The sequence below is a fragment of the Drosophila albomicans genome, chromosome 2L (genome assembly GCF_009650485.2).
Source record: "Drosophila albomicans strain 15112-1751.03 chromosome 2L, ASM965048v2, whole genome shotgun sequence".
Classification (NCBI taxonomy): Eukaryota; Metazoa; Arthropoda; class Insecta; order Diptera; family Drosophilidae; genus Drosophila; species Drosophila albomicans.
This window is the reverse complement of record NC_047628.2, coordinates 23449203-23476903: the sequence shown is the minus strand read 5'-3', so window position 1 is coordinate 23476903 and position 27701 is coordinate 23449203. Positions and strand designations below refer to the sequence as shown.

At 38.7% G+C, this 27701-nt stretch overlaps 1 protein-coding gene across 5 annotated transcripts; it reads right to left on the bottom strand.

Annotated features, from left to right (window-relative positions):
- Positions 1–878: 878 nt before the first annotated feature.
- Positions 879–27352, bottom strand: LOC117564491 (probable G-protein coupled receptor 158). Of its 5 annotated transcripts, none has more exons than XM_052002376.1 (15): positions 27265–27352; positions 25408–25796; positions 12323–13181; positions 6057–6290; positions 5908–5966; positions 5651–5770; positions 5502–5582; positions 5092–5440; positions 4961–5029; positions 4504–4905; positions 4251–4445; positions 2591–2772; positions 2404–2515; positions 1984–2004; positions 879–1499 (listed from the first exon to the last, which is right to left on the bottom strand). In XM_052002376.1, exons 3-15 carry the CDS (start codon positions 13058–13060, stop codon positions 1302–1304), a joined length of 2760 nt encoding a protein of 919 aa, XP_051858336.1. In that variant the 5' UTR covers positions 13061–13181; positions 25408–25796; positions 27265–27352; the 3' UTR covers positions 879–1301. The 5 variants fall into 5 exon arrangements, with proteins under 5 accessions (XP_051858336.1, XP_051858338.1, XP_051858337.1 ...); XM_052002378.1 differs by having other exon boundaries at positions 2591–2718; positions 27265–27351; XM_052002377.1 differs by lacking the exon at positions 1984–2004 and having other exon boundaries at positions 27265–27351.
- Between the last annotated feature and the right edge of the window lie 349 nt (positions 27353–27701).

The following is a 27701-nucleotide window of genomic DNA, read 5'->3' as shown; positions in this document are numbered from 1 at the left end:
TATTCGCTCTGTCACAAAGTTAACAAGTGCCTCTCTTTGGTATTTTGTGGCTTTGCTCTCACAATGTACGAGTATATTTTGTTTTTGTTTTTTGTTTTTGCGCATACTTCAGATATGCAAATCTGTATATATGTATACATATATATCTATATATTTGAGTATATATACAAATAATAGTTTTGTGTGGTTTTACAATACAATTATTAAAGTTATTAAAGTACATACATAGTTAAAATCTAGGCGTCGATTGTGTAGTGTTATGTTTGGGGGGGGGGGAGGAAATTCTCTAGTACGTTTTAATGCCTATAAGCTCAAATTTACAACTGATTAATCGCTGATTAAATGATTTAGCTAGCCATCAATCGACCATTAGGAATTCTCTTTTCATTACGTTACGTTATTTGGATACAAATTAAGGGCAAATTATTGTCAGTCAGACTTGTTCGCAATTTCTCACTTGGCCAAAAAAAATGTAGCATAGTTTTTAGCGCAAAGTTTGAATTGTTAACAAGTCTGTCTGTTGTGTATAGTTACTTTCAAGGAACTTAGTTGGCATCAACGGAAATGGTTAAGTTAGATACTGAGATTAATTATGAACAAGAAAATGTTTAGCAATAACAAATAAGTGATAGATGTCTTATTTGCTTTATACATTCAGTTATTTTAACGTTACCTACACAGGTGGGCTCTGTTTTTGAATTTTTCTCGTTTTCATTTTAACATTTTGTTTTGTTTGTCTCATTTTTTTCATTTTGCTCTTGTCACACAACTCGTTTGCTCTATTTTTTGAAAAACAAAACTTAGACCACACGCACAAAAAACAGCTCTAAAAATTTATCAAAATTGTACAAAAATGTTTTTGCTTTCATGCACATTTTCATTTGTTGTAAGTATTCAACACGTTCTATTCCATTTTGGTAAAATAAAGTAATGTTTTTTATTGTTTGTATATTTTGCTCATCTCTTTCATTTCATTTCTCAACATTTGCTTTTGATCATGATTTAGCATCATTGCAAAAATTAAAGTAATTCTTTTATTGTTTGTGTTGTTGCGCTATTTGTTATAATGCTGCACCTAATTCTCAGTTACATACATTCACTTGTTTATGTATAAATATGTGTATATATGTATAATAATAGTATATATAATATATATCGTATTGTTAATGTTTTCTGATTTGGTTTTCATAAAGTTTATATACAATTTGGCAATTAGCCACATATCATCATTGATTTGCTTTTATGTTTGCTCTTGCTTTTGCTTTTTCTTTTCTACTTTTACTTTTACTTTTCTTCGATTTTTACTTGGAATGCGATACAACGGAATGTGAGACCATCGAATGTGATAGCATTGAATGCGATATACCGGATATTTCGGCATAGGTATCGGTCGGTCCCTCCCCACTGCAGACTGAATCCTCGGGTGTACGTGAAGGTTCTGCCTCGGTTATTTCAATATCCTGATGATGCTTATTGCTGCGATGTTTGGCACTTAAAGCCTGCGAAAGTTGGTTTTGTTTGCATTAAAATTGATATTTCAATAGTTTCGTTTCGTAAATTTGCAATTGAAGTGCATTTGTTTTGTTTTGTTTGTTGTTGTTGTTAAGTTTTGAGTAGTTTCAGTTTTAAGTTGAAAATATGATAGTGCTATTATATTGAGGACATGCATTTAGTTTAGTTTAGTTGGGGGGACGCGCAGAACAGACTCGTTAATGGAAACAGTACAATCAAGTTGTGTATTTAGTATTGTTTTTTTTAGTTGGACTTTTTTTTGGATAGCTTAGGACTGCATGCTAAGTGATTTAGATTTTATAGACCTCTATTGATATGTTACGTAGAGTTAGGCGCTATACACAAACGTGCGCATTTAGTTTTGTTTTTGCTTTTTGGTTAGCCACAACACAAAGTTAGGATTTGTTTAAGGTTTTAGTTTTGATTTACGAGATTACGAGTATGTTACATTGAGAGACTGACAATTCTTACCTTATCTTTGCTGCCCTTTTTCTACATTTAGATATTGGTTTTTGTTGGTGGGTTTGAGTTTTTTTTTTTTGTTTGGTTGTTTGTTTTTTTTGTTTGTATATAGTACAAGTCATGACAAGAACAATGATATATATATATAGATATATTTCAGATTAATACGTATGTTCACACAGAAAGATTTAACAAATGGGATAGAGAATTTAAGAAAGTTATAGAAGTAGTAGGAGAGAGTTAAACGAGAAAGAGAGGCTTTCTTTTTTTGTTTACTGTTTTTAAGGGGGCACAAAGGATCATTGAATCAACTAGGCTTGCTTTGGAAGAGTAAGACTTTTCATTTCACTGGCTAGACTGGCCCATGATGAACATGTATTTCACAGAGAGGACTAAGACTAGGCTGGCAGTCAATCCTCAGTCACTTACTTGCAATGAGAAGCGACGATGGCCCGCCTTGCGACCTCCGCGCCTTTTGCTAATATGCGGATTATCCTGACGCAGTGTTTTGTTCTTCAGAATCTCCAATTGCGTGTACAGTCTGTAGATAATTGAGAATAAAGTATATGAGAAGTGTGTGGGAATAGTGTTTGATATTTGGTTTTTTGGGACAAACCTTTTGAGTTCGGCACGTATATCCTCGGGACTCATTTCGGATATGGTCAGTTCACCAATGTCGGGATCACCCAGGCATAAACCCGCATAGCCGCCGCCCAAGCGTTGACCGGCATCGTGTGACGTACCCTTGAAAGCATCCACAGGTAAACGCATTGATAGATCGTACGCAAGTGAACGAACCTGCAAGCTATGAAGATGCAACAAACACCGCAAACCACACTCAGGAAGTAACACAAAAGCCAAACGCAAACGGAGACGGAAACGGAAATCGATACAGAAAACTAAAGAAGTAACATAAGAAATGGAAATCAAACTCAGGAGAGACAGCGAAAGAGAGAGAGAGACAGAGCGTGGAGTCAAGGTTGAGAAAATTCAAAGTTGAAGTAGTTCTGTGCGCTTTTTCTTGTGTATTTGAATTTGGAGATTGTTAATTACTATCGTATAGATTTATGTTTATGTGATGTATTTGTTGGTATTCGAGTTGATGTGTTGATGTCATTGTAATTGTGCCACGCCTATGGGGCGGGATTGTGTCTTTTGTGGTGCTGTAAATGAGATAAACATAGGTCAAAGTAACGACGACCAAAAGTTGTTGGGCTACAACTACTTGTAATAGTTTTAAAGACAGAGAGACTAGACAGATTAATTTTAGAGTACATGGGTGGGAGGAGACAGAGACAAAGAGAGGGGGAGTTAAGTTACATATTTGTTGTAGTAGTAAATAGTGTGGCTAAAACAAATACTCTATATAGTTTTGGTATGCATGTTGGGGATTGTAAGGAAACCGATTTTTGTCATCATCTTGTCATGTTTTCAGCTGTTGTGAAATGATTAACAAAAATTGTGCATGCAAAAGTACAAAGGAATAGTGTTACAAACGAAAAAACATGCTTTTGGACAGTGTTGATTAACGACGCTACTTTGTACAACTTAAAGTTGGGTGCGGTTAGCTGAATACTAAGTATGGATTGAATGGAATGGAGTTGAGAGATGAAATGAAATCAAATCGAAATAGTACAATACACAATATAGACAACACATTCTGAATAATTAACAACAATTTATGACACTTGCAGCAACTTCATAGCTTGACTAAAATTCATGAAATGTTAGCTTAATTCTAAAATTTGGATTTCGATCCAAACGAACGAAAAACACAAAAATCAACGTCACAAACGAAAATCGTAAAAAATGAAATCATTTTTGTTTAGCAAAAAGCTTTCTTCGGCAATTTGATTATTTAAATTTGTTGTGGATTTTTTATACATTCTTTTTTTTTGTTGGTCAACTGTTTTTACATTATTACATTATTGTTTGTTTACAAAAATCGTTTCCTCAAACCAAATGTCAATACCAAATACAAATGTGAGTACGAAGACGACGACGACGACGATGACGGCGGACAAATGAGCACAAAATTGAGCCTAAAATACAATTGTCTCAACTTTCTAATAATAACAATTAAAGTATGTTATTTTTCATGATACTCGCTCGTTACTCGAACAAACTTTGGACGCACTTTGTTAGCAACCAGAAATAAATCGCAATGATTCCAACAGAAAAGTTAATTGTGAAAATAATGAATGTTAATTAAAAAAAATAAAGCACAAAAAACGCAAAAAAACAAAATTTCAAAAACTGTTAACGGTTGTTGTTACCTGCTTGTGCTGATACCACAATTTTGGCACAAATATCAAACCCAACGCAAAGCTATTCGTTAGCTGCGAGCGTATAAAGAGCGCCAACAAAATGGCACCCGGACTCATTTCCGGCAGATAAACGAAGCGCAGAAAATAGAAGCTGGACGACACCAGAAACTCCAACGTCAGCGTGGTGACCAGAAATTGTCGCTCCTGTAAGGTGAGGTGAATGAGAAAGTAGACAATAATACTAAAAAGCAAACTGCATTACCCGAAACTGTGTGTTGGCATTGCGACTGGCGATGGCCAAGTGAAGGCCAAAGCAGAGTATGAGCATCTCGCTTGTCTGCGTCACCAGCTCCCATTTGAGTGGATGACAAGTGTTGGTGCTCGCCTCACGTAAACTCTTCAGCTGCGCACTCTCCAGCAGATCCAACGACGAGGCCGTAAACGCAGCCATGTAGCAGACAACGGCAAACACCATTGTGCCCAGATACTTGAGCAGATCAACGTCACGGAGCACCCAACGATGCGCTTTGCGTGTGCGAAAGTCAACGAGATGGCGATACAGCTTCAAAATGATGGCACCGTAGCAGGTGATGAAGCCGATCTCGCGCAGCCAAGGCTCCAGCAGGCAGCGTTCGGTGGAGGCGGGAAAGAAATGGACGGCAACCTAAACGTCATGTAATTATTAATGTATTCTTAAAATTTGCAAATTTCTAACTTGCCGATGCATAAAGTAAAACAATGCCGAGTAGTATGGTCTCCAGCACGGTCCACATTCCCGAGGCAATAGCCTGCAAAATAGCACACGATTATAACAACGCTATGAGAGAGATATTTAAAAGCTCTCAACTACCTTGCATTTACGCTGCCTGAAGACAATGACGCTGAGCACAACGCAGCAGAGAATGCAAGCGCCAAGCACAATGGCAACGAGCAGCCGCAGACATGCATCCAGATTGATGGCATCTTCTTCCTGGAAGTTGAGGCAAACGCCGTGCAGATCACAGTTGGTGCAGCCACCCGGACATGGCACACACGAAAAGTTGTCGTAGCCCTCGCTCATCTCAACGAGATCGCCGCGAAAGCCCTGAAGTGTTGAGTTTGGCAGGTAAAAGGATTCGCGGCACAGACACGTGTAAACATCACGCGTGGCCATCGGTTTGTTCTCAGTTAGCAGACAGAATGTGGTATTCCGATCGCAGCTGCAATGCATAGAATTAAGCTTGGGATTAGAACAGACATTTATTTGCAGTGACAACTCACCCGTGGCGTCGTCCAAAGACCTCTTCGAGGCCATCGTTGCACACATCCTCATCGGCGGCCACAAATGCGGCTGCAACAATTCTGAACAAAGAGTGCATTAGCCATGTGTCCACAAAAGAAAAAACGAAAAAATAAACGAATTTACTAACTTGATTGGCTGCTCGGTGAATGATATGCGAAATGGCCACAACCAGCGACCCGTCAACAGGTTGCAGTCACGAAATGGTGCGCCCCACTCCCGCGTTCCATCGCTGCTGTTCCACGCGGCTCTGCAATCAAAATCGATGGGGATCAAACCAATTAGCTGTTTGCCACCAAACACGCGAGGCCAGCACAAAAAGTGTATGTGCTGCCAACATTTGTATTTGCCTGGCCGAAAGCAATCAATTTCGATTGGCAAACTTACCCCAACTCACGCCAATATGAGCCCAAATATGCCTTGTTATGCACCTGATCCGGTGGTATCTGAAAAAGCCAGAGAGCAGAGAGCAGTTAATGCATTTTGCTATTGCTTTTGCAAATTCGTTTTCAATTATTATGCTGCCACACACTGACCGTCACATTGTCCCTGAATTTAACGACAACGGTGTGTATGCTGGGCGCTGCGATGGCAAAGGCCAACAGATTCTCATCCTCGTTGAGTGCATAGCTGGCAATGGCGTTCGCTCGTCGACTAACCTCCGAGCGTGTCTGCTCATCGTTGGGAATGGGCGTGTTGGCATATTTATACGTGAGGAATTCTGTGAATTGGCGTGCTGCATCCGCAGCTAGTTCGCTAAAGTCGTAGAACTGCAATCAACAAGCAAGAGATTCATTAGCGACGTTTAGAGGTAGTTATTGATTAACATCAATCATGATCAAGCTTAATTTGATGGGATTTCTACTATATAGTTTGGTGTATTATTTATTTTGAATATTTGGATTATGCCATTTTTTTTATTTAGATAATTTTTGTCGATTCTTCTTTTTTTTGGCTGACAAACTATGTAGATAGAGTTTGAACTCTATGGTATATATTGAATTTATGTATGTATATATCAGTATGCCGAATATATCTATTAGTATATTTTTGTATTTTTGCGGTATATTTATTCGGTATATTTTAAAACAATTATCGCTCTGCTTTGCTTTCATAAAAAATAGTTAGCGGGTATCTCACAGTCGAGCACACTTGACTGTAACTTTCTTACTTGTTTATTATACATAAAAAATCTTTCTCTATGAAAACATTTTCCAATATTTTAAGAATTCTCTTTTAATTTAGAACTACCACCCACCTATATTCCAAATAGGCCAATCTCAGCCTACACATATAATTCATGTTTCATGTCTCTATATTTTTCTGTCTTTCAGTCTCTCTCTACAATCGTTATAGTTTGCCATTTGTTGAGCGAAAATCAGATTGCATTAGAATAAACTAAGGCAAAGAGGCGAGTCTAAAGAGGCTTATTATGCTTATCTCTGCCTCAAATAAACATATTTCATGCGTTGCACACTCAGGCTTGGCCTTATTGTGGCCATCAAAGGTATTTGTATACTTAAGCCAACAGCTAAGCCCCAATATAAATTGTAACACAACGGAATATTCCAAGAAGAGGCGAAGAGAGGAGAGACGATGCGAAGCGAGGTAAAGCGAGCGCCCATAATTGGTGTGAACGCGAAGAAAATTAAGGATACGTGAATAAGATGCCCAGGCCTCAGCCTAGTCATGCAGTCGGAGTTGGAGTCGGAGTCGGAGTTGGACTTGCGACTAGCTATTAATTATGCACATGGCGCACGTTTTGCATGGTCCAACACCTTTTTTGGCCAGCTATGTGCTGCTGTTGAAAATAATAGGATTTAATGTCCGAGCTGGGTTGCAAAATGTTTTTAATACCGCTTCGACTCAGACTTTCTTCTCACTCGCTCTCGCTCTGTCTTTTTCTCTCTCTCGCTGTGTGTGTCTCTCTTGTTTGTATAAAATTAACACGTTACAATGAGCACAGGATACGCAGAGGATACGTTGTGGCAGTCAGCAAAACTCTGATGACATCATTATGGCTTTTTGGAAACAAAAGGTAACCGCAGCACGGGTCAGGGGAGGCAGCCAGCTGACGGGGTTGAAGGGAGCGTTTCACAGTCTCTGCGTGTGCGTGAGCATCTGTATTTGTATGGGTATGTGTGTGTGGGTGAGTCACCTTTTGGCTTTGCCAACAAATATTTCCCATTAGCAATGCTCAACGCTGGGGCGACCACATTGCGTATACGTTATGTGCCAGATGAAAAGCCAAATGAATTATTAACAAGAAACAAACATATTTGTACACAAATAACTCGCACACACACACACACACACACACACACAGTAGAATCATTGAGGCGTGTTGCGGTATCCGACAAAGAAACAAACAAATCCAGCAGCAGCAGCGGCAGCAACAACAAAAATGTGAAACACTTGTAAATAGCAAAAACCACAAACAGAAGCGACTGTGCAATAAAACATGCATATATTTGCAAGCACACACACACACACAAACATGCACAGCAACTATGCCAAGTGCTACAGCACACACACATACACACACACATAGAGAAAAGCGCACCCCAAGCAGTTGAAATGAAATCCGTAAAGCGCGTTTTACTGGCTTTTTAATGTCTCATGCTCGACATCTCGTCGCGCACTCGGATATGCCGGCATTTGCCACACACACACACACACACGCTCACATGCTTATGTGCATGTGTGTGTATACAAAATTCTTACTTATGACCATAAAAATATTTACATGCCCATATGGCATTTAGTTGTTGTCGTTCACTGCCGCTGTTGCTGTTGTTGCTGTTGCTGTTGTCATTTGCATGTTTGCCATCGTGTTATTCGCTTTGTGCTTAATGAATAAAATATGTCAGCTGCTTTGTTGCTTTTCTGCTGCTGCTGTTTTGCTCCCCTTGTTGTTCTTGTTGTTGTTGTTGTTGACACTTGCAAATCTCATCTGGGCAGCTCCCAAGTATGTACTACACATCTTTACACATCTTACATTATGCAAAGCATCTCTGTCGGCCTGCTTGAGTGCTGCTTTCTTCCTTCCGTTGTTTTCGCATTCACATTCACCATTCACATTCCCATTCATTCATATTCTTTTTGTTGTTTAGTACTCGAAATGTTAATGTAATGGTAGTTTAGTAAATTGCATAAAACTTGCAAATAATTCACAGTCTACTGCAAGCGTTTCCGGTTAGCGCCTTTTGCTTATGCAACACTTTTTGTAACACTGCAAAAACAGCAAATGACGCGGAACAGAAAAGACAGAAAATATGTAAGACGCCTAAATGGGAAAATAAAATAATAAATGTGCAGCAAAGAGCTTTAGATGATTTTATAGTACAACAATACAATGTCGCTTAATTCAAATAATATTATAGTTATAGCTTATAATGCTATAAACTTAAACATAAATCTTTAGGAATATCTTTCATTTCAATCGAAAAGTAAGTAAATTAAAAAATCTAAACTCAACACTTTATCTTTTGTTTAGTGTATTATTCATGATAAACCAAGATTTTATTAATATTTATTTGTTGCCAGGTCCAGGTTGCTACAGTTTTCAGTGCACAATCGATTTTAGCAAAGTGTCTAATTATTTATTATGGCGTATTGCGTGCAAGTTGAAAGCTTTTTATTGTGATTTATTGATTGGGGAGCAATGTTATAATCCATTAACGAATAATTCATACAACGTGCCACATTTCGATGCATGCAACTTTTAGTTATGACTAAAGGAATGCATCGATGTGTTCGAGACAATGCGATGTGCAACGTTAGCTGAAAATCATTGGGGTGCAATTACTTAAATATTTTTTGGCCTTGCATTGTCTAATATTAGTAATTGTTGTTGTTACATTCCAGCTGTTGTCGCTGTTGCTATTGTGCTCATTTGATGTTGTTGTTGTTGCTGCTGCTGCTGTTCAGAGAGACAAAGGCAAACACAAATAGGCCCGCCACACCCGCTGCAGGAATACAAATTTCGCCTGTTGTTGAAGCGCAACAAAAGCGAACAACCGTGAGGCCAGGACCAAGAGCAGCGGGACCAGGAGCAGGACCAGCAGTAACAATAACAATAACAATAAGAACAACAAGCAACAATAATGCTTGACAGGCATTCGACAACGCGTCCGCTGCTGTTGACCAAAAGCCGGCGTCGCCACAGAGAAAACAAAAAGCCGTCGAGGGAAAAGGCAGCGGGAGCAAAAGCAGAACCAGGAATAGGAACAGGAACAGCAGCAGGTTTGGGGCACGGGCATCGTTATTGGTCTACTGTCCAGCTGTTGTTCCATGTGCGCCACTTTATTTATTATTTTATACAGCACACATTTTGTTGGTTGCATGTACGTGTCTAAGGAGCACACACTCGAGTGAAGAGAGAGATCCAAATCGCTCTAATGGCAATTTACAAATTTGCTTGCCATTTTCATGCAGAGCACATTGAAATTGTATCTTTTAATTATGGCACACACACACACACTTACACACACAGCTGCGTGCTTGCGTCAAGGAGAACGCCAAACGGAAAGTGGAAAGCAGAAAGCGGCTAACGCCATCGATCGCCTGTTTTCCCTGTTGTTGTACGTCATGAGCAAAAAGGAGAACGAGAAGAAGTCAGCAAAACATAGATAGCTACGTGGCGCATTGTTTACACACCGTCTTATTGAACATTTATACAAATCGCGCAGTTGGCTAAAAATAGCTGCAAAAGCAGCTCTCACTCAACTGACTCGAGACTCGTTGACTGGTTGTCTGGTTGTCTGGCTGACTGCCTGATGAGCTTGTGGCTACGAATGAGGACTATCTTTAAATTTCAAGTTCTCGTTTCAATTGTCATGCAAATTCAATTAAAATATCGTTGATGGCTCGCAACCAGATACGGGCCAGAGTCAGAAAAAGCTAAAGCCTCAGTCTCAGTATCAGCCTCAGTTGCTTTCGCTCTCGCTGCCTGTGGCTGTGTCTGACTTCTTTAGTATCTTTTAATTAACTTGCAGCAGCAAAACGCGTGACATGCTGTCAAACAGGCAACTGCTTGCAAATCCCATATAATACCTGCATCTCTTCCCTCTGGCCACGCCCACGCGCGGTCTAGAGATATTACTACTATGTGCGTATGCGATTCTACGTCAGACATGGCGTATGCGTAATATTTTTTACGACCATCAACATTGTGGCAACGGCGCGGGCGGGGAGGGGAAACGAGAGCGGTTTTCCTCAGCAATTTCACGCGCGCAGATTTCCGCAAAAAGATTTTTGTCAGCATGAAACTCTGGAAGTCTGCAACCAACTTATGAAGGGTGGCAGCAGGACGCACAGAGAGAGGAGGGAGGAATGGGTGCTGCCGCTGCTGCTGTTGCTGCTGCCTCAGCAACTTTATTGATTAGACACGGAAAGCAAGTCCGCCTCCTCTTCATGTTTTTTTTTTTTTTCTCTTTTTGCTTTTTTGGCCCTCAGCATTTTGTCAGCGACGACCGTGAAGTACTTTATCAACTGTCAAGTTAGCAATTTTAAATATTCATGTTAATTGTCCGCCTTTGGGTCGATTGCAAGCTGCATTTTTTCTCACAAAACGCAAACACACGATTGCCATCAAGTTATGTAAAGGTTTTTCTATTTTTTTTTTGTATATTATATATAAATTCAGGATGAGATTTCGTTGGACGAAAGCATTTCCTTCTATTGTTTGTCTCAAGTTGAGTTAATACTTTTATTTTTAAAGTGCCGACCTCGAAAGTTGGGTGAATTGTCAACAAGGGTGGATGGCTTTAAATGTCAGCAGTCAGCTGCTATTTTAGGAAAAAAAAACAACTACTTGTCAATTGTGATTATTTTTTGAGGCAGCATTGAATATCTGAATTCAATGTGTATGAACAAATAGTTAATTATTGCAAAATACTTTTGATCGCTATCTGTTCATAGCACTCTTGAAATTTTAACTGACTTATTATTTTTATGGCAAGGAGCCTTATTACAGTTTTAATGAGACGTTTACGAGAATTGTAGTTAAATAAACATTGCTCATCATTATTTTGACTATTCTAACTATAAAACTCAAACCGAACTTTCTCGAATTATTTAATATTAATAATTCAAGAAAATTCGGTTGATAAACAAACTCCAGAAAGAGGTTTTCTAAATCCTTAAACAAAAATAATATGAAGAGGCTTTTGTTAAAATGATGAGAACAAATTTGAAATAGGGGTCATATTATTTTGAAGTTTCTCCCGTAAATCTAATAAGGATTATTTAAATAAATTAATACAAGAGATATTCCAAAATGCTCAGGTGAATATTTGTATAGCATTGTATCAATACTCTTTTAAGTTTGTCGTAAATAAAGCACATCAACAGAAGACAAGTAGAAGACAACAGAAGTCTGCTTCGGAGATCAGTTTTTCGTTTTTTTTACATTTGTTGAACCAACTTTGACCTCAGATCTTGTATTAGATAAAAACTACGTTTAAATAGATCATTGCCTAATCCATAGGTTATAAGAATATAAAGTTTTTGTAGAAATCACAATTTATCTGAGACGAAGATTTTACGACTCGATTGTACAACCCATTACTATTCTTAAGTTGCACAACAGACTAACATATAACATTACATATAAATTTATACATTTTCAAGTTTCTCTTGTAGAACTTGGATAACAAGTGCTTAATATATTGTCCCTTGGCAATATGAAGATAAAGTCTGAGACTATGTTTGGTTCAATTTGAAGTTTTTCTTGTTGCTGAGCAGATTAATCTGTTAATGATATTATATTCATTCAAGTATGCCTAAAGTTAATACTCACAGGCTCATCCGGCAGCGTTTCCAACACTTTTGGCTCGCATTTCTCAGTTGTTTTGCTGCCAGCAGCCGCCTCGGCTGCTGTTGCTGCAACAGTTGATGTCACTGGGGCTGCAGTTGTTGTTGTTGTTGGCGCTGCAGTTTGGGCAGTGGTTGAGGTGGCACTACGTTTGCGCAGCCGATCCGCGTTGCTGAGCACCGAGACCACGTTGCCCGTGGGCGTTAGATCCTCAAAATCAAAGGCGGCAGCTTCGCGCAGCGTTTGCTGCTGCTGTTGATACTCTGGAATGCCGTAGGAGTCGCTCTGTCGCAACTGGGCACGTTTGTAGTAGGCGAGGAGAGCATCGCGTCTGCTGCTGCTGCTGCTGCCTGGCGATGCAGCTGATGGCTGGGCCAGGCCCAGGAGCAACAGCAACATTAGCAGCGGCAGCAGCAGCTGGCAAAGTCTCTGGCAATAGTTTTGGATGATTTCGATGATGCTAGTTTTGCTTCTGTTGATGTTGATGTGTTGTTGATTTTCTTGTGGAGTTACTCGTTGGTTTTCTTGTTGCTTTTTCAGGTGGTCTCGATCTCTGTGGTTGATGTGGCTTCTGTGCTGCTGGCGGCTGCTTAGTTGAGTATTCACTTGATTCATTTGATTTTGGTGGCATTTTTGCATTGAACTTTGAGCTTTTGACTTTATTGCTATGCACAGTTCCATATCACTAAAGTTGTTCCTTTTGTGCTTGTTGCTGCTGTTCATTTAGTGTTTGCTTTTTGGGTTTCTGTATAAAAATATTTTACTCAGTTGCAGCACTTTCCGGTCTCCGTTCTCGTTGTGGGCGTGGCGGATTTAAATTTAATGTGTCACACAAAGAGCTCATCTGAAAATGAGAAAAGTTTTTCCAATTTTAGTCGAAACACACATGAGACTTTTTTATCTTGTTGTTGCTATTGCTACTTTCATTTCGGATTTTCGCATACGAAATTGAATTCAAGCAACTTCAAATATTTAAATTTAGTTTTAGCTGTCGGCAAGTGTGTTTGCCTGATTTATGAACATTATTAAAAATGCAACTTAAAGCGAAGGCAGACCAAGTTTTTTGGTCTCTTTTGCAGTTGTTCACTTAAAGTGTTTGAAAAACTTTGTTAAATATTTAAGCCACTCTTAGTGAAATGTAGTTTACATTGCATTATGCAAATCGTTGTACAAATTACTTAGTTTAATTCAAATGTCATCAGCATTATGACTGTAAACCACATACAGTTTAATTTTAAGTGAGTTAATCCTTATAGTTCGCTGTTGATTAATTTGTGTGGCACATTGTGAATACGAAAGTTTTATCTGATTTTATGGCAGCTCATCTGCATATCTGCATTGATAATTGCTTATTTATATGTAATTACCAATGGGCCGCTGACACCGCCGCAGCTTTTACAACCAATTAACTTTAACTGGTTTTTATCGTAAAAACTGTGCTGATTGCCGTGCCATGCGCATTTGCAATTTAAGTGCTTTTAAAACAAGCGCGTATGTGCTCGAATGTACTTCACTTTGATATACCCGCTAAGCATTTTTAGAAAAAGCAAAACAGATTGGTAATATTGTTAAAATATACCGAATTGATATACTAAATGATATATCTAGTATATCGATACAGTACTACATTCAAAATATACCAAATATGCCAACTAAAGCAACCAATCTGCATGTTCTATATGTTTTATTGTTAAAATATACCAAATTGATATACTGAATGATATATCTAGTAGTAGTAGAAAGCAAAACATACCAAATTTGTCAACCAAAGCAACTAATCTGCATGTTATCTACGTTTTATTGTTAAAATATACTGAATTGATATACTAAATGATATATCTAGTATATCGATACAGTACTACATTCAAAATATACCATAGAGAACAAAATATACCAAATATGTCAACCAAAGCAACTAATCTGCATGTTATCTACGTTTTATTGTTAAAATATACCGAATTGATATACTAAATGATATATCTAGTATATCGATACAGTACTATATTCAAAATATACCATAGCGAACAAAATATACCAAATACGTAAACCAAAGCAATTAATCTGCATGTTCTCTACGTTTTATTGTTCAAATATACCGAATTGATATACTAAATGACATATCTAGTATATCGATACAGTACTACATTCAAAATATACCATATAGAACAAAATATACCAAATATGTCAACCAAAGCAACTAATCTGCATGTTCTGTACGTTTTATTGTTAAAATATACCGAATTGATTGATATATCTAGTATATCGATATCTTACTACATTCAAAATATACCATATAGAACAAAATATACCAAATGTGTCAATCAAAGCAACTAATCTACATGTTTTACATATACATACGTTTGCCACAACAATTTAAAACCATTTTACACTATGGGTACCGAATATCAACAAAGTCAAAGGTTGGACTATGAAAAGCCACGACAGATAAGTTGTACTTTGAATATGACTTCTGAAAGTTTCATCCAAGTTGCTACAGCTTGTTTATAAAAACCTTTATTATTTTACCTTTTCAATTGTAAAGAACTTACGATTATGCCCGCCAACAGATTAAATAGACATTCAAATAGTCACAAGCAATTACCCATTACAGCAATTGCAATTTGATACGAACACAAATTGCAGTTTAATGGCGAGTCATAAAGAACCTGTCATAAACTTAGTGCATAGTGCAGTTTATATATAGTTTTGAAGTACACACCAGAGGTTATGCATTTACTAGCAATAAATTGAAATTGATAGAAAGCGGAATTAACTGCACAGCAAGAGCAGCAGCAATAAGATGAATCACGCTTAAGCTCTACCCTATTACCTTGCAGTCATATGTTAATTAGAACGATTGCTCATATTGCCAGTGCCGTGGGGCAGCAACTGTCATCGCGCTAGGGACTTGAGTACTCCCCAAAGCGAGTGTCAACCGAGCACGTAATGGGCAACCAGATACGAATGCGAGGATGAGAAAAAAGCAAAAGGCAAATGCAGTTGAGTTAAGCAAACAAACAAAAAAACAACTAAGAAAGCGACAGTCGAGTGTACCCAACTGTGAAATACCCATTAGTTATAAGTTTTTATATACCGAACAAATATATAAATAAATAAAGAAACATTAAAAATATACCATTGAGTACAACATTTTACGACGGCTACAGACGACTTTTGACTTTTATATAAAATTATAACTTGAATAAATATACCACACGGTATATTTAGTATATTGATATACTACTACATTCAAAATATAGCATTAAGTGAAAAATATACCAACCGCTGTTAACGGTCTTTTCAGTAACTTGAATATCTTCTTCGATTTATATTTGTCTTATATCGATAAATAACTCTCGCTATTCGCTATTTTTAGATGTTCATACGCTACCCTATGGCTCGTTGGTATAAAACGAGAACACAACAAATGCAAATAATGTAAGAAGTGTCCCAGTGGACGAGAGCGCGAATGTGAATGCGAATGCGAATGCAGTGCAGCTGGGCGTGGCATGTGGCAAATGGAAAACGGAAAAAGGTTTTTTAAGTGGCGCTCAGCTGTATGCTATAATTTTTGCATTTGCCAAAGTGAATGAAATTGGTTGGCAATTGGCAATAAAGAGCAAAAAAAAAAAAAACAGTCAACATTTAATTGCATAAAATGTGATTTATGTATGCGCTGTAGAAATCAACATTAAATGCAAACAATGACTTAAACAGGTGTTGAACAAATTGACGCTAATTGAAATTAATTTTACATTATTATTTTTTATTCGAAATGTGGCCAATGCATGCGAGGCTAGTTGGCAAGTTGGCACATGCGCTATAAACAAATTAATGATTACGTGATTTGGCCAGATGCCAGCGTGCCAGATATGACTAAAGAATGCAGCAGATATATGTATTTTGCAATTGTTGTTGCTGCTGTTGCTGCTGCTGCTGACAAGTTGTTGGCTGTTTTCTGGCTCGCTGGGCGCACCTGGCCTCACCTTGACACTCGTTCAACTGCAGCTAATGTGGTTGCTTGTGTGTTGCGAGTCTATCAGCAGCAACTGCTGAAAAACCAATGAACAAACACAAGCACACACACACACACACAGCTAAAGTTTTCAATTAACATTGAGCTTGTTGTTGTGTTGCGAAATTATTGTAGCATAGTTTTCCACATCGCATTGCATTGCATTGGTTCGCTTCGATTTGGAAACATGTACAACAACATGGCCTGTCAGTTCAGACTGTTCTCTGTTCTCTCGCTGTCTGTCTGTCTGTCTGTCTGTTTGCCTCTGCGTGTCTGTTGCACAGATTGCAGAACAGCACCACAACTCAACTCACACAAGTAATTGCAATTTTTGCGGCTTGCTCAACGAGCAAATCACAATTTGTTTGCCAGCTCTGTGCGATGCATGTACATCAGTTGTTGCTGATTAGAATTTCCAGTTCATGCTCTCTTGTCTCTCTGTTTGTCTGTATGTCTGTCTGTCTGTCTGTCATGTTGTAATTGACCACAGGACTGACGTACGAAAATTGCAATAGTCTCATGAATTTAATAAGCAGCTTACAGACACCAAATATATACATTTGATTGCACAATACATTTAGCAAATAGTTATGCATGAATTATAAGCAACGAATATGTGTATTATGCAATTTCAATCCATCTTTGTGCTATTCAATAAGGACAGACACTTTTGTAATTCCTGCAAATGTTTATAGATTTCAGTCTCAATTATTTGATTATATTGTCAACAATAAAATAATTTACAGGTAAAAACGTTTTGTGCAGCTTTAGACAAATAATATTTTGTCCAGCTGCCAGCAAAGACAATGTTGCAGCCTTGTGACAATCACACAATGCAACAAAATGCAAGCACACACACACACTTTTGTAGAGAGAGCTACTACTAAAAATGGTTAACAATTAGACAATGGCTGAAGCAACAAGCAAAGCGATTGCAGTGCTTGCGACACACAACACGTTGAGGACAAATTGTGTGCCGGCTGCCACAGTCGCCTCTCGACGCTTTGTTATCCTTTATGGCGTATCCTTTGTGCCTCAGTACTGCCCTCTCTCACTCTCTCTCTCTCTCTCTTTGTGCTTAAATAATTTGAAGCAGCTGCGCTTCAGCGGAGAGACAAGCGCACGACCTAATGCCAACACCAAAAAAAAAAAAAAAGAGGGAACCCTTCTTCTACCCTACTTAGGTCTACCCCCTAGAGCGACCCTCAAAAGCCAACAAATCGGACAACATTGCCTCACATCCTCCCATCTCCCATCTCACCACTCATCTCCTGTGCCATTGTCTGACATTTGAGCTAAAAGCTTCGAGTGGCAGCCCAAAACACTTTTCCAATTAGGGTTTTCTATAATGAAAAACTGTAACGGTTGTGCCGTTATTGCGCCAAAAGGCTTTTTTCGGCTCGACGCAACTCAACTCGTCTCGTCTCGTCTGGTCTGGTCTCGATTTGGCTTCGCTCGCTCGCTTGAAAACATCTTCCAAGGACATAACCAGAAACGCTGTCAACACCGCTTCCGCTGCCGAATGCCGATGCTGTGTTCCCGTTGTTGTACAACAAGTTTTCTTCATTCCTTCCATTTATTTTTTGTTGCTTCCAATTTTTTTTTAATCACTTTTCAGGGTCTAGCACCCGGTTGCTGTTGCTGCCTCGACTGCTGTTGCTGTTGCTTAACCCACTTGGAAGCGCTTCTTTGGGCTGTTTACATGCGCAATTTGCTCAAGTGTTTGCTGTTTATATCATTAAAACATCGCAGGATGCATTGTCTATAAAGTTGCCCAAGACAACATAAGCACAACTTGATGATGGCACAGCCTTTGGGTAAATAAGCAATGTAGATAATGGGCCCATAGCTTATGAACTTGAACAATCTTTTAACAGCACATAAAGATGCCTCCCACATACATATTATCCAGCAGCTCTTAGACTATAATCTATGGAACAAAATCTTAACTCTTCTGAGCTGATTTGCGATTAATTTCTAAAGGAATAATTAGACGTGTGCATGCATTTAAAGAGTCAACTTAAGATGCAGGCAAATTCAATATATATCTAATCTAGAATCTTTGTATCACAATATCAAAGCCTCTCAACTGATTTGCGAATAATGTTTGCACGATTTGAAGACAAAAGATTTGGACTACTATTTAAATAGATGTTATCTAAAATCTTCGAATCATAATCTGATTAAATAAACATTTAAAGATCTGCAAGAAACAATTAGCTGATTGTTGTATTTATGATAGAAACTAATTGAATAATATAAAATAAGTACACCACATTGAGATTCATATGTACTTAAATAGATATCTAAGCTTTAATCTATAAACTCTAATCTAATATGTGAAAAAATTTCGAAAAGATCTTTGAGAAACAAAAGATGCTTTTTGTATTTATAGATTTAGTGTAGTAAATTGAATATGACAAATATTAGATTATTATGTAAATTTATGTCTACAGACCATTTGTAATTAAGAAAGAATTAAATGCAAGTTAATAGCAAAATTGAATTTGGCAAAGTCTGGAATAAAGTAATGACATTTTGCAAATTGAAATTCAATGACGAAAGGTAAAAAATTAATAGATTATTAAACCCAATTATTGTTGCTATATTATATGAGAATACGTGCAACATCTAGACACACACACATACACACACACACATACGCACGTAAAGAAGGCAGTAGTAGCGCTTTGGCCGTAATCTACTTGGCCTACTTGGGCTAAGTGCGCTTTTAGATAAAAGTCGCTGGCGAGGCGGCAAGGCACGCATTACATCCAAAGCGGACATGAGCGGCGACGGCGGCCAAGATGATGGGAAAAGGCGCGGGGCGGGGGCGTGGCATCCTTGAAAACCCAACGAAGCTTAGATGAGTGCGCCCCAATGTTGTGCTACGGCATAATTTGTTGCTTGAAGTGAAAAATTGTCAAGCACATCTCAATGTTAATGTATACGGCAAAAAAAAAGCAAAAAATTGAACTTTTCGAGGTTACAGCATTTTATTGGCTTTGTTGTGGGTCTATAGCACACACACACACAAGCACATAAATACACTCCCACACACACACACAGTGAGTTGGGCATAAATATATCGCATAAAATAGTCGCAAACATTTTCATGTTTATTTCGCTTGAAAGAGCGTAAAAATGTCGCTCCAAATTCTATGCTAACGAAAATTTGTAGCGTTCTGCTTAACAATGTTCCAAATTTCACTTTCTCTTCAGCGTATACCCTGCAAAATGGGTTAAACACAAGCTGTACAAACTTTTGAGTCTTTTTCAGAATCAATAACTTCAATTTAAAACACACTTTCGATGCATATTAAATCTGTTAAATTCATATAAATATTTTGTTAAAAAATGGTCTATGAAATAAAGTGTATATGTTCGTGGCACATTCAGTTCTATGTTTTGCTTTTTTGGCTCTGCTGTCACAGCATGTGCGCTCTCTATGTCACAGTCTGAGCCTCGGCTTGTGCCTCCGTCTGTGTCTCTGCCTGGGCGTATGTAGTTGTAGTGGAAACATGCATCTCGTGTGTCGTACATCGTACAAAATGCAGCCAGGCGGCAATGTCACACGAAGGATAGAGACAGAAGCTGCCATCGAGAGTGACACGACAGAGTGGGCAACATTTTGGTTGTATAATCACTAAACACACACACACATAGAGAGAGAGAAAGCGACACTTGCCTTCAATATTAAGCCATATCCATGTCCAGACACAGAGCACAGAGCTAAGCAACCCAGGGGCGAAATGCACAAAACAATCACTTTAAGTACACTTGTATTGCATTCAACTAAAACTAAACCTTTGGCACCAAATTACCAAGCAATGCATAATTTACGAAGTTGGCTTAGCTAAATGCCGCTTTGGGGCGCAAAATAGATTGCATTCATATAAAACTTAAATGAACAATGAACTCTGACCGAAAAGAGCCAATTAATTATGCCATGATAAAACAAAGCACACACACACACACACACATTAAATGCATTATTAATAAATTACTTTAGTGCAGTCGATTATAGTTGCTTAATTAAATGGCTTTCTAGTTGATTAAAATGAGTAATTTATCTGTGTCTATATTAATAATTATGAGTTCGACAGCATGTATTAATTGTGGATTAAATAAATAGTCTGAGGTAATTGATACAATTTAAACAGTTATAAATACATATAAATGTTTTTATTTATTATTTCAGTTTAAATTTTCGAATCTTTAAATCTTGATTGAATGATTTGAATCCGATTTGTGAATACAAAATTAAAGATCAACATATTTTGAAGAGTCAATTTGATGGTTTTGTATTTATTGATAGAAACCAAGTGAATAATTTAAGTAGCCGGAGATATAAATATATTTATTACTTCTGTGTTAATCTGTATAGTCTGTTATAATTGGTATTTAAAAATGAGACAGTTTAAACAGCTATAAATATAAATGTATTTATTTCTTATTTCAGTAGAAATCTTCGAATCAATCTATTTAAAATGGTTCTAAATAAGTCTGCCAAATGGAAAACACTTTTTTATTTCGCCATCATTGCGACGCGTTTTTAAATGGACTCTGAGACATAGTTGTCATTTCTCCCATTGACTTATCCAGCTTGTGTATCTGAATTGTGTCCAATGTCTCAATGTCTGCGATAACATCGTAGAGCAGTGATTACCCAAAGTTCTCTAAGCTGCTCGCAGTCACTTTTCCTATTCATTTCCTCTTCTTTTTTTGCCATGGTAATTGCTTTTTATCAGTCGACTCCTTTCAACCTCTGAAATTACTTCAATTCGCAGTCACAACTCGACTTCACACAGTCGTATTTTAATCCACTCGAAAATCTTTGCTTTAACCGCAATTTTTGCAGTCATAAGCAACAGGCAAAGGCAAAGGGACTAAAGCAGAAAGAAAGAGTCTCGATTAAAACCAATCTGGACTAGCGCCAGTTGAAAGCGGCATTAAGAATGCCTTGCCAGCACATAAAAAAAAGAAGGCAATAAAAAAAAAAATAAAGAAGAAAGAAACGAAACGAAAAAGCGAAGTAAGTTAAGACAACAACTGCGAACGAGGCGGATACTTAAAACCAAACAATTGCTAAAAATCAAATGTGACAACTTTTACCAAAATTAAAATCAGCAAAAGTAAAAAGCCAACAGCCAGAGGCGAAACATAAAAACGAAGAGCCAAGCAGTAGCAGAGAGAGACAACCAGACGGAGAGAGGGAGAGTGTGTGTGTGGTTGTTGTATAGCATTTGCTAGTGGGCGCTGGTCGGTGGGCGATGGGCGGTGGGAGGAGGCGTGTCGTATGCCTTGGGGCAGTGGGCGAATCATTGATGCCAAACGGAAATGTGCGCACTTTCAAGAAGTGCACTAAAAATGGCGACGAGCACTTCCGTTGATGGCCTGGACTAGAAACTGACTAGCACAGTGAATGAGAGACCCACAGACTGCTGCTGCTGCTGCTACTGTGGCATGGCAGGGCTTGTTTTGTGCCTGCCACAAGCACACACACACACACACACACACACACACACACACACACACACACACACACACACACACACACAGATAGACAGTGGCTCACATAAAAGTTGAATGATAGTTGCAATCGCCGGCAGCTGAAATCACGAACCCGGACAACGGCGTCGACAACATCAGCAACAAGAATACTATATAAGCAAAAGACACTTTGCAATCGTTCGTTGGGCCATCACGTTTGCTTTGGCGTTACGTTGGCACTGTGTCTGCCTGTGTCTCAGTTGACAGACACAGATATAGACACAGGCCAGGACATGGCCGGCTATGTAAACAAGCGTCATTTCAAATTGCATTTAAAGTGCTTCAAATGCTTTGCATTTAGCTGGACGATGCTCGCTGCATTTTGCGATGAGGTTGCGACATCGCGTCGCATCGGTCGCTGCTTCATTAGTGGACAAGTTGTGCGCACAACATGGCGTATGATTAATATAATTACAGTTGCAAGTAATGAACAGCCAACATTGGTTTACCCCAAGTCACTAATTGCCAGTGCCACAGCGTAGCAGCTGTTTTCTGTCTGACATCTTTTTGCTTTGCTATACACACACACACACACACACATAGACAAACAGTTCTTCCTCTTTTGCTACGAAGGAGAAATGAAAGAATGTGAATGCGAATGCGAATGGGAGGAGAATGGGTAAAGTAACGGAACGAAACACTTGGCCTGGAAAGAGGCAATAAAATTTGGTCAAAAGCAGAAGCATAGATAAGCGTCAAACAGTTCACACATTTTACTGGGCCTGTCAGTTTCCGAGTTCCGCCATCGCCACCGCCATCCCCATCTCCCCCCTCTCTCACTGTCCAAACTCTACTCTGTTCTGTTCTCTCTGTCCCTCACTTCATTCGCTGAAAGTGCGCTCAAGCGTGAATATTAAACGTTTGCTTTGGGTGCAGAGGACAACAGGGGATAGGAGTCAGGGGTCAGACGATAGCATCCCTTACGCAACCACAACGGAACGCAACGCAACGCAACTCAACGCGACGCAACGATATTGAAAACTTTTGATGAAGAACTTTAAGCAAAAGTTTCGAAAATGTGTATGAAGTATGAATGCTTGAGCACAACTTTATTGTGCATCAGCACAGGAAGCGAGAACACTTATATGTAGATTACTCTGAACTTTGAAAAAGTGAAAACAGATATATTCTAAAATATTTGCCGAAAGAAATGCACAAATAAATTTCCACAGTAATTTATTGCATTCTGTTTCTCGGGTTATATTGAATTCTTGAGAATCATTTCAAGTGTCAAATATGAAAATATTTTGTTCTGAAAAGTGAATTTTGCTCAAAAGAAATACACATCAAAACTTCCACAGTATTTTATTCCATGCTCTCCAAAACTATTTAAAATATTAAAATTGAAAATAATATATTTTTTTCTGATATATTTCGAAATCTAAAATGTGAAACCAGATTTATTCAATAATTAAATTTTGAGCAGACGAACAGTATTTTCTTTGCAAAATGTTTCTCTGGTTATATTGAAATTTATGAATTATTTAAGCCCCATTTAATATGGTGATGTTGAAAAGTGATATACAAGTATCGAAAATGGAAATTTTGTTAAAATAAATTCACCACTCATAGTCCACAATATATGATTTTTGTTTTAAACATTTCTCTTATTTGATATTTGAGCTATTTAGCATACTTTAAAGTGTTACAAGTTGAAAATAGTTGCTGATTGTGCCAAATCTCAGCTGTCAAACAAGTTCTTTTAACTTTGTTGCTGCTGTCATAAAAATATGTGCAAAAGTTTTTAAAGCCTTCTCTGCCGCAATCATAAGACTGACAAACAATTTGCTGGCAGTCAGTGAAGCAGGAAGCCTTCATCTCGTGACAATTGGCCAATAGGCAAAGCAGCAAACGCAGCACTCTTGAAACGAGAACCTGAGAGAAAGGTAAGATTATGGGTCATGGGCCTCAAGCGTTTGGTTTTGATCTTTGCAGCGTAATAATTTCTTTAAAATCGTTTCGACTTTTTGCAAGTCGCGTGGCTGGCTAATCACAAGGCGTTGGCTTTGTTATGTTTATTATAATGTAGCACAAAATCTGAAATGAGTTGGCAAATGTGGAGGCAACGCAAAAAGTGCGTAGTGATTAGGCAACAGGCTGGAGGAGCCCACAGTAGCAGAGCGCGAAAGTGGAGGAGAGCTGGAAAGCGCCAGTCGACAGCTCTTTAAATCATAAATTGAGCCCACAGGAATGCATATTAATATGCAAAGCACGCCAGTCAGTTGCCCCTCTTTGCTTCTGCTTCTGTTGCTGTCAAAGTGGGTGATGAGTGGGCGGTGAGTGGTTGGGTGGCGGGTGGGCGGGTGAGTCAACATAATGAATTATGCCACGCCTAACGAGACAACACAGCAGCAGCCACCATGGCGCTAGAAATGCTGCCTGACTGCCTTCTACGGCTGCTACGCAAGAGAGAAATCCAATAAAAATTCAATAAATTCCGCACAATGCTCGTAATGTTGCCCCGGTGTATGTGTGTGTATGGGTGAGTGGGTGCGCCTGTGTATGTGCGTGCATGATAAAACGAACAGCAGAGAGCTCTGACTCTGACTCTGTCTCTGACTCTCTGCACGTGGGGTTAAACGAGCTTGGCAGCAGCAACAGCAGCCACACAGACACGATTTTGCCATGATGCTTTTATTTTCACAACATGCACACAGCCACACTCGCAGCACTCACATTCACACGCACACGCACACACATACATACGCTTAATTTACGTTCGTTTTCGTTTTCATTTTTTCAATTTCTTATAGAGCGCCTAAAAATAGGCAACGGCCACGCGAACGGCAAAGGGCACGAAATGTGACCGGAAGTCGCTGTCGACCCCAAGAAATATGGCGCAAAAAAAAATTAAATTTCATCCGAAACGTCTGCGAGTGCCGAGTCATTAATTGACGTCAAAAATAGGGTTAATGTAGCACACACACACACACACTCGCACACACACACTTATACACATAGATAAATATAGAGATGCTGTTTTTTCTTCCACATTCCACTTCCATCTCTTCGCTCTAGTCTTCAATTTGATGTCAACACAGTCATCAACTGACTGTCGTTTGAAATTGCTGGCGACCTTTTTGTGTTGCCTGCCAGGCAAATGATGCCTATTTGATCAGCAGCCGGGCAAAAGGATAAGCAAAATGAAGCGCCAAGCAACAAAAAGAAGAATACGCTCTGAAGCTGAAGCACAAGTTAAACGAATGCAAAAGGGAAAAAGCGAAAAAGGGACATTTTGAGTACCCTGTAGACGGCAATTGCCAAGCACTGGCTTGAATAACGCTGAGTAAATAAGTGTCATAGATAACACAAGGAGGTGGATACAGCAGGCATCAAAGGCATCTGGCTACTCCATCTGTTGATCTGTGCAGCAGTTAAGGCTAATGATGCCTTGTGCCATTTAACTAGACAGGGTATCTGCTAGTCATGTCACAGTTAATCGTAGCCATCGCTTGTGTTGTTCAGTTGGTTTTGCGCTTTGCAACGAAGAAGACATACTAACCTAAAGTCGTAGGCTGGCTGGGTCAGCAGTTAACCAGGACCCTCTTCTTGTACTCCACTTTGCCATCCAGCAGTTTTTGTTGTTCCTGTTGTAGTTGTTGTTCCTGTTGTTGTTGCTTCCTTTGGTGTTGGTTTCTATGTAAATTTTTATAAGCACGCGGCAAAATGTATGCGCAAATAAAATTAATACGAAATTGCCGTTTGTATTTTCTTTTTTTGGTGATAGTTGTTGTAGTTGTTGCTGTTGAGTAGATGTTGTTGTTGCGTTTATTGTTGTATTTCGATTGTTGCAGTTGTTAGGGGAGATTGCTTTTTTTTCTCTATTTTTATTTGTTTTGTATTATTTTTGTTTGAGGGCTTTTAGTTGTTGCAGCGGTTGATAGTATTTAGCTTTTGATGTTATTTTTAAATTAAATTATTTATATGAGCGTTGTATTCTTTTTGTGGGTTTTAAATCAAATTGTTAAATGAATTAGATTTGACGAACGGTATCGAAATTTTATTTTGTCTTGCTTGGTGGCTATACATACTAGATATGTGTAATGCAGCCCGAAAGTATGCTTCAACTATTCAACTTTGGATTTTTTGTGAATATGCCGAAAAGTATGCAACGATTTTTAACATATCAATATGTTGACGCCAAAATTATTGCACACAAATATTCTTGTTATTGGAACAACTCTTTCATTCTTGTTAGAATTGTTGAAAAATGCCCGAAAATTTACTTAACACACAAACACGCACGCACACAAATATGACGCGATACCATAAAAGCAAAAAGACGACACAAAACTTTAGCCGCAAAAAATAGATTCCTACACTTTTGTGTTATCCTCTCTCTTTTAAGAAAAAACCAAGCCAACGACGATAGAGCGCTCTGCTGTCGCTCGCAAAACACGCGCGCGTTTCGCCAGTTTGCTGCTTTCAAAAAATAACTCTAGGATACACAAAAAGACACGCCGTGTCCGTGTTGCTCTTGGTTCGTGTTAGTATTGGTTTTCGTGTACGTATGAGTGTTTGTGTGTATGTGTGTGTGTGCGTCTGCTAAGCACAAAGGTAAAACTTTGACTGCCAGGACGGCTTGTTGTTGCTGTTGTTGTTCTTTGCTGACTGACTGGTTGTTGATATAATCATGAGAGTGTACGAATTTGGCTTAAAAAGCGAACGACAAATTAACGACGAATGGCTGAGCAAACGGAATGAAAGCGAAACGCAAGTGCACGAGAAATGTGTATAAAAATACATTTAGTAATAAATTAAATGATTTGCACACTAACCCCAAACACACACGCACACACACACACGTACACGCGCGCAAAACTAACGAAGCGGAGCAGTGACAGCATAAAACACACACACACACACACACACTCACTCACACACTCAGAGCAAAAGGACATGAACATAAATACATAAATAGTAGTATATTCGTTGCTTGATTTCTGCCTATTTTCGTGCACAGTGGGTGCCGTTGCCTGTCTCTCTGTGTGTGTGTGTGTGCGACGGCGACTTCGACTGCGAATGTATGCGTGGGTGTGGGAGTGGGTGCGGGTAAAGAAGCGGAGTAGACGACGTGTATTAATGCCGCCGCTGCGCTGCTGCTGCCCGACGTAGCTTAGCGCGCAAAAACCGACAGATACACGAGCATTTAACACCCAAAATTGCGTGGCGCCTGTTAAAAAGGGAGTAAATCAGGCAGTGACAACAGCAACTTCGAAATAACTGGATATTCTACAGTTGCATTCATATTCTCATTTTTCCAATCACTTATTTCACATTCACAATTGCAAATTAAATTTGAATATTTCATTTTATTTTAAGAGCACTAGTTAACTTTTTTCCTATTTTACTTGCATACTTGTGTATGTGTGTCTTATTTTTCCGAGCTTCGATTGCTGTAGCGCGCTTTTGTACCGCTCACGCTTATATCCTGTACTCAACTGAAGGAAGCCTTTTTTATGATGAATTCAGACTTTTTGTTTCCTTAAAAAAAGCTGTTGCAAAGCTCCTGTATCGAGGTGTGACCACAAGTAAGTTTTCTAAAATATACGTTTCAACACCGATAACGAGATATACCAACATTCAAACGGCGATAATACAATTCCATAGCAATTCCGATAAATATCTAAACAACGTAAGAATAGGCGCCTGATTTAAAATAAGCTTTTGTGGTTGTCGTGCTATTCAAAAGTTTATTCCACTAATCAGATTTCTGTTAAAACAATTCTAGAGTATGGTATTTTTAATTTGCGTGACCCAATTTCCTGTTACTTGCCAAATTCACTACACTTTCAC

Bases quoted from the DNA above. Each gene is read 5' to 3' on its own strand.
- LOC117564491 (XM_052002376.1), bottom strand. From the start codon at position 13,060: ATGAACAGCAGCAACAAGCACAAAAGGAACAACTTTAGTGATATGGAA. The intron at 4,446-4,503 runs GTAATGCAGTTT...CTCACCTTACAG, and splicing joins ATGCCAACACACAGTTTCGG to GAGCGACAATTTCTGGTCAC. The intron at 2,005-2,403 runs GTAAGTGACTGA...ATCTAAATGTAG, and splicing joins ATCGTCGCTTCTCATTGCAA to AAAAAGGGCAGCAAAGATAA.